The sequence below is a fragment of the Grampus griseus genome (assembly GCF_964374135.1).
Source record: "Grampus griseus genome assembly, chromosome: 4".
Taxonomy (NCBI): Eukaryota; Metazoa; Chordata; class Mammalia; order Artiodactyla; family Delphinidae; genus Grampus; species Grampus griseus.
In genome coordinates, this window is record NC_138997.1 from 22,137,141 (window position 1) to 22,152,271 (window position 15,131).

A 15,131-nucleotide genomic window follows, 5' to 3' on the forward strand; every position below is an offset into this window, starting at 1 on the left:
ATGAATACGCATGCCCATAAAGGTCTCCTTTGGGGTTTCTTCTCTTTATTTATTAAAAAAAAATTTTTTTAACGTCTTTATTGGAATAGGACATTTGTACATTTTGACAGTAGTGAACTTTGCCTAATCACCTTTTGTGGACTTTAATATCAGATAAGTATTCGGAGCACATTTCTCCTGGGGGAAATGGACTGGAGAAGGTCAGGAGGGTTTCCCATCCATCAGGAAAACAGATGCCAGAACACTTGTCATTGCCATACAGAGAACAACTGGCCTAATTCTCCCTGTCCTTTCTGATGGGGAGAATAGATGCTTACAATGTCCCCTCCTCATAGCAAGATGAACAAAACCAGGCAACCCTATTAGGCGTGACGTAGGAAGGAAAAAGAAAGAGCTGGGACAAGGGGAAGATAGTTGCTTCCAATTCATATTTGCAGGTAAACATCTGAAATTATTTCTGTGTAACCGGGCCCTTTGTAATCGGCACATGAATAATCAAATAAAATGAAAATCACCACCACTGGGTTTCTGGAAGCTGCTGGAGGCCTTAACTCATCATGTTCTTAACTTTGGTCATGCCTGATGATGTTTTGTGTCCATCCTGAATTTTCACCACTTTCTGTGTTTGAGGATAATTGTGAAGATGACTTGGAACAGTCACCTCAGAGTTGATTATGACTCTGGGAAGTATCCACTAAGGAGAGAGGGATTTAACTGGGTACTTTTGATTGGAAGAGAGAAAGAAAATCCTCCAAAAAATTCATGAATTCTAATGGAGGAAAAGGTACCTGACATGGTGCAGAGTTATATTAAATTTAATTGTTCCGTTTCCAGCCAAACAAGAAGGTAGACAAGAATAATAACTTGAGGGGAAATTTCAAAGTCATTAATTTATTCTACAGATGAGTATTGGGTACCTTTTATGTGCAAGTGCTCTGCACATAAACACAAAAGTGAGCACAACACTGTCTTTGCCCTTTAGGAGTTTATAAAGTTGATGAGCACATGGAAGAAACAGATATATAAACAACTGATTATAATTCAGCGTTCACGAGGCTGTGTGATCATGGGGTGCAAGAATAATGCTTTATTATACAAAATGTTTTGGAGTTGAATACATACACATGTATGTATACATACGTCTCTATCTGTGTATCAATAACAGAAAATTTGGAAATAAGTGGCCTTATTTTAGTGGACATTTTACTGATTCACATAACTAAGTCATAGGTATTGCTTTAGAAAAGATAAATCACAGATTAGTATCCAGTTGTCTATAAGAATTCATTACTTTTAAACAATGAGAATGATTTATTTCCTTCTTATTAAGATCAGGTCAATGGTTTCACATAGCATAATTCTAGGCAGCCAGAGAACTGAACAGAATTGCTTTGGAATATGAATTTGCATAGGTACCTCTGCATTATGCATGACCTTAACTATCTTCCCTAGAGGTAAGGTCTAAGATGGAGACAGAATCTGGCAAGAGAAGTTGAGAATACAGATCACTGCAGATTGTCTGTGGAGGAGGAAACCGGCTAGATAAGTTTTGTCCTTAACAGTTAGTAATATTTTGCAGCCACGTATGCTCACTGCTACCAATGTTGACAGTATAAATAGCTCTATCAATACTCCTGTCAAACTGAAACATTCATATTTGTTCTACACATCATTAGAGAAAGGTGTAGTAGAAAATGAACTGTGAGAAGTTGGTAAAGAACACACCAGAAAGATGTAAGTCTTATTCCAAAATTCAATCTTCGGGAATACTGAGTTACAGAGAAACCACAATTTTTTTCAGGTTGTACAGAGACTTTATTCAGAGGATGTCGGACATAAGTATTACTGAATTTGTGCCATTGTTTCTATAAACTATGAAATGACTGAAAACGTATATGGATTAATGCGAAACATCTATTGTGCTTATGTGACATAAACACATTTTGCCATAATAATACATAGCAAATGTTCTCCTAGCTTAAGAATGGAAACTAATTTTAAATCTGATTTACATTTACAACATGAAGAAGGGAAATTAAGTGGCTAATCTGGATGCGGAATCGTTGCCTGATGTACAAATGTAGTTCAACTGAAAAATGGGTTTGGGATATGGCTAAATAATAACAACAGTTTTCTTAGTCCTGCACTTTGCTGGAATGGATCAGAATATAAAAGATCAGAAGTGTATCTTTTTTCTTTAACAATTACTGAATGAGGGTAGGCAGATTTAGTCCCAAACCCGTCAGTGTAGTAATGTTGAAGTTAAATCACAGTGTTCTAGAGAACAGCATAATTACTGGAAGCCACAAAAACTGGGTCAACTTAATACTTTGGTTGGTTGACATGCCTTCACATTTTGGACAAACTAATCTTGGAATCCCAGCTGTTGGGAGCATCTGTTGTAGAGATATAGCGACAGAAAAGCAATATGTCATCTTTACCAGCTAAAAGATGAAGAATGCGATATTAGTCTATTTCTTTGCACAGATTGTCATAAAATCCCAATATTCCTCTGCGGGTTAATTGTTTACTAACTTTTCACGAAAATCAACCTTTAAAGCTCTCAATTATTTAATAAGTAAAATTCAGCAAATAACAGACTTTTTTTTGGTCAGTGATCATTTTAGTTTCAATCTCTTCCTTATTGACTAGATAATTATTATCCAGATTCATATGTCATCAACTTTGCCAACAAACAAGCTGAACAGAGAAAGAACCTTCTCACACTGATAGAGAGTTAACAGAGATTCTCCTGACCTCCAAAAGAAAGGTGTTTTATAGGCATCAGCTCAGTAGAACTCAAGAGTAATTTACTAACATGAACTCACTTTCCAAATATTTATTATTAGAAGCTAAATGCAGTTGTTCAAGTTAGGTAGTTGTTAAACCTACAGTTCCTGCCAGAAATTAAATAAAACAGATTTTGTAAAATGGAATTACTTTAATCTTATGTGCAAACCTAAATCAACCTACGTGATCAGAGAATATTTTTGTTTGTCACAGAAACCCAATTAAATTAATTGTTTAAAACATTGAATTATTTCAGGAAGTTGACTAGACTTGTAATCAGTGCTGAAACTTTTCTAACACTTAATTAACTAAGAAAAGTGGTACACAAAATTATGTTTCCAATTCATTTAATAGCACAGTCTCTAAAGGCATTTCTAATTAGCTACATTTTCTTTGGAGTTACTCAACTTTTCAAAGTTAGATAAAGATTTGAAAATAATGTTAAATGGTTATGACTTTGGTGAATTTTTTTAAATAAGGGATTTCCATCTCTTAACAAAGGGATATTTGTAATAGAAAGTGGTTGCTAAGGAACGTCAATAACAATTGTTATATAACAATCAAACTTGGTTATTGTTTGCAAATAGAGTAAAATTATATTAGGAGAAGAGAGTTAGAAGTAACTTTTCTGAGTGGGAAAGATTTTCCTTGTAATTGTGATAAATTTATCAGAGCATTTATATGCTTTCTAGAAATAGTGGGTTCTGGAAGAAACTCAGAAATTGTATGAAAGGAGGTAAAGAGGAAGATGCAGATCATTATTACCCTACCCTAACCAAAAAACCCTGGGAAACTGAGAAGGCACTCCTGCATCAACTGGAAAAAAAAATCAGGCAGACTTTTTCCTACCAAGGTATTCCCAAGTGAATGACTGAAGGTGAGCCAGCATCCATGCAGACTCCTACTGGAATACTGGTCGTCCCTCATAAGCACTGGAATTTCCTATTTCTTTCAAATGTTGATAATAAGCACTCTACCCACTTTCTTTGGTGCCTATTCGAAACTTTCACTGCTCTCCTCAGCCTGTCCTCTCTGCCCTCTTCTGAACATGGTTCTGCTTTTATGATAAAAGAAGTCATGCAGGTTAATATCTAAAATATAAAAAGAACTCATATAATTCAATAGCCAAAAACAAAACAGAACACATAATTAAAGATAGGCGGAGGAACCGAACAGACATTTTTCCAAAGAACACACAAAAAGGTGCTCAACATCATTAATCATCAGGGAAATGCAAATCAAAACCACAATGAGAGACACCCCACACCTGTTAGAACAGCTGTCATCAAACACATAGTAGATAACAAGTGCTGCCCAGGATGTGGAGAAAAGGGAACCCGTGTGCACTGTTGGCGGGAATATAAATTGGTGCAGCCATTATGGAAAACAGGATGAGGGTTCCTCCAAAAATTAAAAATAGAACCACCTTAGAATCCAGAAATTCCACTCCTGGGTATATATTGGAAAGAAACAAAATCACTGTCTCAAAGAGATACCTGCACCCCTATGTTCATTGCAGCATTATTTATAATAGTTAAGATATGGAAACAACCTAAGTGTGCTTCGACAAATGCATGAATAAATAAAATGTGATGTATATATATATATACATATATGTGTGTGTGTGTGTGTGTATATATATTATTCAGCCGTAAAAAAGAAGGAAATTCTGCTGTTTGCACCAATATGGATGGGTCTTGAGGGCATTATGCTAAGTGAAATAAGTCAGACAAAGAAAGACAGATACCATGATCTCACTTACACACAGAATAGAAAAAATACAAACTCAGGGCTTCCCTGGTGGCGCAGTGGTTGAGAGTCCGCCTGCCGATGCAGGGGACGTGGGTTCGTGCCCCGGTCCGGGAAGATCCCACATGCCACGGAGCGGCTGGGCCCGTGAGCCATGGCCACTGAGCCTGCGCGTCCGGAGCCTGTGCTCCGCAATGGGAGAGGCCGCAACAGTGAGAGGCCCACGTAACACACACAAAAAAAAATAATAAAAATAACAAACTCATAGAAACAGAGAATAGATCGGTTGTTGCCAGAGCTGAGGAGGGGGAGACAAAATGGGTGAAGGGGGTCAAAAGGTACAAACTTCCAGTTATGAGATAAGTAAGTCCTAGGGATGTAATGTAAAACATGGTGACTATAGTCAACAACACTGTACTGTATATTTGTAAGTTGCTAAGAGAATGGGTCTCAAAGTTTTCATCCTAAGAAAAGAAAATTGTAATCCTATGAGTTGATGGATGTTTAAATATATTGTGGTGATTATATATATGTATAAAATCATTTTGTTGTACACCTTACACTAATGCAGTGTTATATGTCAGTTATAGCTCAATAAACCTGGAGAAAAATATTTCAAGCAAAGAACAAAGAAGCCATCCAGGCCCACGCACCCTCACAAAAGTAAAATCCATTTTTACACCTTCCCTGTGGTCTCAGCTGAGGAGCACACTTCTGCCCAGGACTCGTCCTCCACCTGCCTGCTTGAATTGATCATCTTCTCTTCTTTGCAAGGACCTTGTTCTATCAGTAATAGCCTCTCAGTCTCTTAGCCTCTTACATGGCCTTTGAAGTGATAAACACAGTCAATTTCACGACCTTTAAAACAAAACAAGTAAGCAACTAACACACACACACACACACACACACGACCTATGTCAGCTAAAGTGTTCCTGTCTAAAGGGTCACCTCATCTTCTTTCTCACATTGTTAACTTCTATTCACATTTATATCTCAGGAATTACTTCTGGAGATCCCATCCTGACCACCAGACTCCCACTTCATCCTGTGTATAATCCTAAATTGCACTGTCATTGCCACTGGTGTCTCCAGAGCCCTGAATAGGTCATGGAGCCCTCGCAGCCGTGGGCGGGTCACCTATGTTTCCCCAGCACGTGGCACAGTAACCCAGGCAGAACAAGGGCTCAGTAACATCCACTGCACCAAATGCTTCACCATAGACCTCAACTCACCATGTTTCCTACTCTCTCCCACTTTCCCATCATAAAAAGTTTCTGTATTTAAAATGTTGATCTGAAGTCACATTAGCAGAGTCAACCTTTTCCCACCTGTCTCTCTCCATCCCTATCACAACATTTTAACTATTTATTAACATATTTTTATCTACCACTAGACTCTGAGCTCTAGGACCTAATGATCTGACTTATCTTCCCTTCTGGAGCACCTGTGGATATAGAAGTTCTCACAAGTTATCTAAAAGGAGGGAGGGAAGGAGAGGGGCGATTGGAGCCACAGGAGGAGGGTGAGGCGTGGGAGTGTGTTTGCATAACACAATAAGGTGAAAATTATGAAAACAAAAGATACCCAGTTCCAAAACTCTCCCTCGACTGAATAAAAAATGGCAATCATTTGTCAAAAAGTTTACTGTATGTTTATTTAAATGAAATACAAGTTCTATATCTACCCAAACTCTTTCAAATTCACATTCTGAATTTATGATCTACCCCATTTCCCCATTTATCTCAAGGAGTAGTATTGATCCTCATAATAAGATTATATAATTTACATATCTTAAAAAAGAAAACATACAGCAATAATATTAAAGTAATACAATGCATTGGCCTGGACTTTTCCAGGTCATGGGGCATTGTCACACAGGTAAATCATTTATCTTAGGACCACACTAAGAGCTAAACAGAACAGGTGCTGTTATTTTCACTTTACAGTTGAAAAAAATTGAACTTCAGAGAGGTTAAGAGGTATGCACGCCTTGGAGCTATGAATAAATTGAAGAAGAAGGTGACAGTACAAGGAAGAAATATTAGATTTGCTCTTTTGAAAATGATGCAGTGGGAGAAATGTAATCTTAATCAGCAACAACAAATACTTATTCAGCATTTACCTCATGGAGCCCAGCTCTGTCTTTCCTGTGATAGAAATTTTATCAAAAGAAAGAGCAGGTATCACTTCACAGTGCTTCAGACAGCAATTTTTTTGAGAGGTCTGCGCCTTTCAAATAATTTACTACCCAAACACTTTTAAATTTAGGGTGGCAGGAAAAGTAATCGTTAACTATTTAACATCTAATACAGCTAGCATACTACAGCAGTTTCTTGGTTTAACATATGATTCAGTAAAGCGTTTCCTTCTGTGTGTGTGTGTGTGTGTGTGTGTGTGTGTGTGTGTGAGATGTGCATATACTTCAAAAGGTTCTTGGATAATGAATATGCATTGATTCAGGAAAAACACACTGTCCCCTCTCACCCAGAGAGAGAAACCTTGATTTTCTCCTGTCTTATTCTGCCCACCTACAGTTCCTATCACCATGTTGGCTTCTTTGGTTTATGTGTCTTTGCTAGTTATTTTTTCAGATGCTTTTATGTGGCCATTCTCCTGCCAATTTTAGAGCCACCTGGAGTAACATCTTTTTTTTTTTTTTTTTTTTTTGCGGTACGCGGGCCTCTCACTGTTGTGGCCTCTCCTGTTGCGGAGCACAGGCTCCAGACGCGCAGGCTCAGCGGCCATGGTACACGGTCCCAGCCGCTCCGTGGCATGTGGGATCTTCCTGGACCGGGGCACGAACCTGTGTCCCCTGCATCGGCAGGCGGACTCTCAAGCACTGCGCCACCAGGGAAGCCCAGCGCTACATCTTTTTTTAAAAAATAATAGAACCCATGAACAAGAAGGATTTAAGAGATCTTTGTGTCCGCTGCCATATAAATGTTAACGCTTTTTCAAGTGTGTCCAGAACTTACACGCTGGGTTGCACCAATGAAGATACTTGTTGCATCTAAGGAGTAGATTATGGATGATTACTGACTTATTTTCTAAAAAATAATTTTAATGGTTTATATTACCTTGGCAATAAATAAGGAAAAGTATTGATATTATAGAGTCTTGCAATTGTGGCATCCTTGCTTTGATGACATTTCTTGGAGATATTTATTCTTTGACTGCATTATATATATATATAATATATATAATGTATATGTTATATATAGAAGCTATTTGAGAGCAAATAGGTTTTCACGTCAAGTAAATGTCATCAGGAATAAAATTTTCATTTTATCATTTGCCCCTGAGGAAAAATGTAACCTATTTATCCACAATCTGTATTATGACTGCTTTCCGACTTGTTTTCATAAAAAGCAGAGATTTTTTTTTTTTAAACATTCTTGCTTTACTTTTCAGGACTAGACACGGAGAGGCAGGCTATGTAAAAAAAAATTAAAAACTTACCCACTCTTCCTCATCGTAGTCCGAATGATGCGGTATGGAGTCCTGCCTTCTCATCGGCGGGGGTGGGTCCTGGGAACTGCTCTCCTCTGTGCTGTTCTTAGGAGAGGGCGGCTTCTTAAGGACACCTCCTGGCCTGGCAGTGTAAAGTGCTAAAAGGGCACTTCTGACCAGCTGATCCTTGAAGGCATGTACGAAAAGCTCTGTCTGGAAAGAAATTGACAGGGGTTCAGCACAGAGCCTTGAAAAGGTCAGTGGCAGATCTGCTGTCACTTAAGTGGTGTGGATGGTGGAAAAAGTGCAGGCAACAGAGAGAGAAAATGATGCTTACGTATCAATGGAAAATAGTTTGGTTTGGGTTTCCGCCAAGGCCTTGAGTTCTATTCTAAAGTTAATGCTGAGGTTCTATATGCATTGTAAACACCATCTGTCTCCTCATCCCACTCTCTTTTAGTTCCAGATCCTGTCTTTGGAGATGTATTTCCCTGGGGATTATCATTTGAACACCATCTCCCTGCTGTGCCTTTCAAGTAATTCCAAATACACCTTTAAAGAAAATGTGATCAGACTATGTTTATTTTGTATTTTAAACACAGTTAAAGGCTAAAGAATGACATATCTCTTCAAAAAAAAAAAATAGAGGCAGGAGACCTTTTTTTCTTTTTAGCATCATGGACAGATTTCAGCAGTAGAGCTGACATAAGCAGTCTTCCCCATGAAAACATTCGGCTTTTATTCCCCATTACTACCCTCTAAACTGTCTCCTCCACCAAACGGTTTCGGTAGTGTTCAGTGTTAACGAGCTTACTATGCAACTTGCCACGTAGGTTTTCCAAGCTGGTGGTAAATACCTAGTAAGTACTATCATAATGATGGCTTTCCAACAATAAAGAACTTTACAGCTGTACTCTGCAATTTCCTGATGAAATGTTTAATGGCTTCGCCCTGTTATACACTGCAGGGTGCAGTAATTGATTTTCTGTATTATAGTACACTTAACATACACGTGGCCTACCAATCTGTTTAGAGAAGTAACTCAAGCACTGACCTACATTGTTAACATATTTATGCTTTGTAATCTGTTGGGAAGGGGCCCTTTAACCCATAGCATTATTTTGAATCACAGATCACTTACTGAGACACTCCTGGATACAATGCTGTCTTCACCAATGCTATAACTCAAGGTAAACATTTATTGTTGCTCTCTCAATATGTAGTCAGCAGTGCCATGCTCAATAATTGTTACTAAATTGTCTCTGAATCTCCCTGTTGTGAGTGTGGACAGTTACAGAAAACCAGTTAAAACAAGTTCAAAATAAGCAACTAATTAATAAGACCCTGTCATATCTGAATAGTTATATCTTTGCAGTGGATCGTGAAATTCTAGAGCTAGAAGGGAGTTGAGTGGACCTCTTCACTAACCAGATAAAAAAACTACGAAAAAAGTGTGATGATCTGTTCTAGGGCAGACTGCTGATTGGCAGCACAAAGGGAACAGAGTCAAAGTTTTCTAACAAATTCAGCAGTATTTCCCCTTACTCCACACCATCCACCATGACCCTCAGCCTCGGTCCTTCTGTCCTTCTTCCCCTGCTTCTCTAACTCTGGCTCCCCATGTGTTCTGAACATCTACCAGCTCTCATAGTTAATTGTGTCCACAATTGCTGATGTTAACTCTCTGCCCTGTGAAATTTTAATGGATGTTTTAAACACTCTTTTAATCTGTTAGTCATATTGAAGGCACTTTGAAGGTAAGTAGACAAGAAATATGGTAAAAAGAGGCTATATTAGAATAAGAGGTTGGAAAATAATTTTATAATAACTAAGAAAATAAAAATAAGGCAGAGCTCTTTTCATTAAAAGAACGGATGAAAAAGTTGGCTAGACAGTACAAGTCAGTACAGTTATAGCAAATGGGGAAACATGCTGTTTACATAATTTTCCAGACAGCACGGATGTGTCTGTCAATGTGAATTTAAATATTAAAAATGTGAATTTACTTCCACTCAGCTTGACCTAACTATTTCTTTCTTGATAGTTTCTTCTTGATAATTTCTTGATAAATTCTTTTGATTTATTTTTGGAGCAAAACAGATTGACTTCTTTGACTTCCTGCTACTACAGCTCTAGTCTCCATAACACTCACTAATTACTATGTAGCTGAATACTATTCAAACCCAATGAGATTTCCTATGGTTCTTGTAATCACCACTATTTCTTCCCATGGCACACAGAGTTTCCTCTTAATTTACTCAAATCTCATTTGGGTTGATTTAGCACCAAAGACATGGGAGATAATACAGTAGATTCTTGCAGTTTTACAACCTAGAATTTTGGGGGAGGGTAGCTGAATATAATGCACAAAATATTAAACACAATAAAAGCTGATCTTCTACTTTGTGTGTATACTGAAACATGTATCTGACTCCTTGGAAACTCTCTGGATCACCCAGATCCTGTGCATAGAATCGTATTCTGTTAGAAAATAGCAAAATCTTCCATTGCAATTTCCATCATGACCTGGAAAAAATCTTAATTTTCTTGACTGGTATTACTTGGTAAAGGTAGACCAATATAGACCCAGGTGTTTTACCATCAAAATAAATCAGCTTGAAGAGATTAAGGTAGTCACACAATCCCAACACATGTGTATGTTGCTGTTCTTACAACTGAGATAATACCAGGGAAGTTACGTATCAGGGAAGGAGGTGACCATGTCTCTCTGAGCTGCCTATTGACTCAGAGTTCCGAAAGCCTTTTTCCTTTTCTTACTTAGCTCCAACTATAATAATGAAAGAAGAAAGGCTGACTAAATATTATTGTAAGGGTGGGCAAAGCAATTAATTTAAATTATCAGTGTAAGATTATAGTAAAAAAGCATAAACTCTGAACCCAAGGCAGATCTATTTCATTAGTTCTATATTTAAAAAAGAAAAAGAAAAGAAAATGTTTTCTTGCCTTTCTGCCATTTGTCCAATTCATACGCTCATACAAGTATCCTTCAAAGTAACACACAGAATTATCTGCAAGTACAAAACTACTAAAAATTACTTCTCCTGGGGATACATTTCCTAGTTTCCTGAATACTAATGCCAGGGGAATAGTTAGAATATGTTCATTTAAAAACACTCTTTTAAACTAGAGAACTCAACAAATTAAGCAAAGTCCCATTCTATTTAGAATTTCCTTAGAGTCACTGAAAAAATTCAAGGCCATGCCTAATCTCATCTGCAATACAAAATACCATAAACAACTAATTATCATTTTAGTAGTCATGTATATGGAAAAAAAAGAATCCTGCTTATTTTAAAGTTTGATATGCTTTAATTATTTCATAGTGTTATACTTGACATTAGTACCTTGATATGTGTTTAACATTCCCTAAAGCAAAGAACATTGAACTTTCAGCCAGGAGAGTTACCTGATATCTGGGCAGCTTATATAAATTATCCACTTGACCTTGGCTAAATCACATAACAACTTTTCCCCAGTATGTACAAAATTACAACGCCTATCTGTGAAACCCTTATGGGAGTTCATTGAAAACTGTACTCTTCTATTTATGCTTCTCTTTCTTGACTGACCTTTTCAGTTTCTGCTGTTGACTCATAATCCCCTGCTCACTCAAAATGTGGTAAGTGGACCCCAAGGGGCCTTAAACCACATTCTTAAAAGCATTTTTCCATTGGTGATGTAACCCCTCCTTCCATAACTTCAAGTATCATTTTTTATTATGCCAAGGTCTTCAAAATCCATTTCTGCTTACCTCCTGAATCAGCATGGTCAAGGGTTTCCATCTGCAAGCTTTTTGAGAAGTCCCAGCCCGATCTCAAGTTTTTCAAATAAATGTTTTCATCCCTGTTTTCCATCTGAGTGGTATCATTACTACTCAGCAACTCTGAGTCCAAACGTCTGGATCATTTTCAGTAATATTTATTTTCTGGGTTAGTGATCAATTTCTAGTAGTTAGATATTTTCAATAATTTCAAAGATTGACCCTTATGTTATATCCCCATAGCTAATCCTAGTTAATATCCTTTCTGCATTCCATGTTGATATTTCCATAGTCTTCTTACTGGTTGATTTACTTTTCTTTAGCTCTTCTTTTTTCAGGATGTTATCCAAGGTCACCAACACTAAAATGTTGACTTCTGGGTCCCATCTCAGAACTACTGAATCAGAATTTGTATTTTATCAAGCTCCCCCAAAGCATTACTGATATTGTGATGCTCAATAATGCAAATCTCTCTGTCCTTACTCAGCCTAGTTATGGCTCTGAGGATGATCTTCAGAAAGCAAGCCTCCAGGCCTTCCGCCCTTAACAACCTTCTCAGTACCTACAGAACAGACCTTCTCTTGGGTACATAACTAGGAGTGAGATGGATAGCTCATATATAAATCTTTTAACTTTATGAGACACTGATGAACTGTTTTTCAAACTGCCAACAATTGTGATTAGTGATAATCACATTTAGTGATAGATGAAAGTTCCAGTTATTCCATATCCTTCCTAACTTTTCCTATGCTCAGCCCTTTCGATTTTAGCTATTCCAGTGGGCGGTTAGTGGTACCTCATTTTAGTTTAAATTTGCATTTCCCTAATAACAAATAACGATGAGTATCTTTTCATGTGCTTATTTGCCATCTGTCTTTTTGATAAACTGTCTTTTCAATTCTTTTGCTCATTTTTAATTGTTTTATCATTCAGTTGTAAGAATATACATTCTGACACAAGTCCTTTGTCAGGTACCTATTGTACGCATATTTTCTTCTAGTCTATGACTTGCCTTTTCAATTTCTTAATAGTGTCTTCTGAAAACTTTAATGAAAGTTTTTAATTTTGAAAGTTTTTAATTTTGAAGAAGTCTTACGTATCATTTATTTTTTGGTTCATGTTTTTTGTGTTCTAAGAAATCTTTGCCTAACCCAAGATGACAAAAATTTTCTCCTATATTGTATTCTAGATGTTTATTTATTTATCTGTTTGTTTTTTTCTTTTAGCTTGTATATTAAGGTCTATGATCCATTTTTAATCAATTTTATATAAGTGTAAGGTAAACATAAGGAAAGGTTTATTCTGCATATGGATATCCAATTGTTCCTGCACTATATGTTAAAAAGATATCCTTTCCCCAATGAATTTCTTTTGCACTTTTGTCTAAATTTATTAAACACATATGTATGGGTCTATTTCTAGATTCTGCATTCTATTCTGTTGATCTATATATCTGTGCTTACACTAATATGTTACAAACCATGCAATGAATATTATTTTTGTTTTAAAGAGTAAATATGTTTAAGTAAATTAAACTTTTGATTTTTAAAATTCTGTCCACATACATACCATTTCTGGCACTCTTTATTCTTTTGTGTAGATCCAAATTTTCCATGGTGTCATTTCCTTCTGTATAAAGGATCATTTCCTTTAAAATGTGTCATAGTACAAGTCTGGTATGAAATATCACAGTTTTTGTCTAAAATGATCTTTATTTCACCTTTATTTTTGAGGGACATCTTCTCTAGATATGGAATTGTAACTTTTTATGTACGTCCGTATTTTGAAGATGTTACTCCATTATCTTCTGGTTTGCATAGTGTCTAATAAGAAGTCTTTTACAATTCTCATTTGTGTTCCTCTGCACATGTGCCTTTTTTTTCTTTCTATTTTCTGGTTGTTCACAATTTTCTCTTTACCTCTGTTTCTCAGCAATTTAATACCTGTGTTTCTTTCTTTTTTTAATATTTACTCTGCTGGAGTACATTTTGCTTCTTGGATCTGTAGTTTCATCAAATTTTGAAAATTTTGGTCATCATTTCTGCAAATATTTTTCTGTCCCCCTCTTCTTTTATTCTAGGACTCTAATTATATGTATGTTAGATATCTCGGTATTGTTCTGTAAGTCATTCATGCTCTGTTTTATCATTTTCAGTTATTTTTCTCTTTGTGCTTCATTTAATTATTTTCTAATACTATGTTTGCAAGTTCACTATCTATTCTTCTGAAGTGACCAATCTGCTAATTCCACCCAGTGCATATTTTTATTTCAGAAATTATATTTCGCTTTTCTTTGAGTTCTATGTGATTCTTTTTTTAATTTTCCTTTTTTTCTCCTCATCCTTTTTATGTTTCTTTGCTTTCATAAGTATGTGAGCATATTTATAAGTGCCATGTTAAGGTTCTTATTTATCTACTAACTGCCTCACCTCTGTCATTTCGGGGTCTGCTTCTATTGCTTAATTTTTCTTCTAGTTACAGGTTATATTTTCCTGCTTCTTTGCATGCTTGGTATATGCTTGTTGAATGCCGGGGGCATTTTGAGTTTACATTCTTGTTGCTATATTTTATTGTATTCTTTTAAAAAATGTTGGGTTTTGTTTTGGTATGAAGTTAAGTTACTTCACACCAGAAGGACTCAGTAAGATCATTTCAAACCTTATTTTTAAGCCTTGTTAGAGTGAATCAAGAGCAGTCTTTAATCTAGGACTAAGTTAGCCCCACTACTAGGGCCATGCCCTTCTGAGGGCTCTATGCAGTGCTCTATGTGTGACAAAGTCTTCTCACTCTGCTGGTCAGGAGATAAACCATTCTGAGTCCTGTATGACCACCAGGACTTCTTTTGTATACTTATTTCTCGCACTTATTTCCCTGGATTTTGATAGTTTATTCACATGAGTATGCAAATCAGTACTCAGGTAAAGATTTTAAAGCACCCATTTACAGATGTCCAAGGCTCTTTCTGTATGCAGCTCCTTCCTTTTTGGTACTCTGCTCTGCAAATTTTAGCCATCTTGGCTTTTCCTGAACTCCACTTTCTGTCTCCTCAACTTGAGAAGTTGCTGTTTGGCTTCTCCCTCCTTGTGCTGCAGCTTGGAAACTGCCCCCAGGAAGAAACTAGGCAATTATAAGGTCACATAGTTTGTCATCTTCCTATGCTGCCTATTTTCCAATGCCTAAAAACCATGACTTTATACATTTTGTCTAGCTGTCTTTTTGTCATTTGAGAGGACACATATTCCCCTACCATGGCCAAAAAAAGAGGTTCTAATTCCATGTATTTTATGTATAAGTATCATTCTTAATATTATTTTACTTTCTTACCTTTATTTTCCTTGTTTTTAATATTCTAATAAACACA

At 36.6% G+C, this 15,131-nt stretch overlaps 1 protein-coding gene across 4 annotated transcripts in view; it reads right to left on the bottom strand.

Moving 5' to 3' along the window:
• The window catches only part of INPP4B (inositol polyphosphate-4-phosphatase type II B), a gene marked incomplete at its 3' end in the record, with an annotated part of 719,784 nt that overhangs the window by 121,705 nt on the left and 582,948 nt on the right, over positions 1-15,131 (bottom strand). For all 4 annotated transcript variants that reach the window (XM_082653036.1, XM_082653035.1, XM_082653034.1 and 1 more), the window contains one exon: positions 7,999-8,202. In XM_082653036.1, the coding sequence (XP_082509162.1) occupies positions 7,999-8,202 (204 nt within the window). The remainder of the gene's footprint in view (positions 1-7,998; positions 8,203-15,131) is intronic.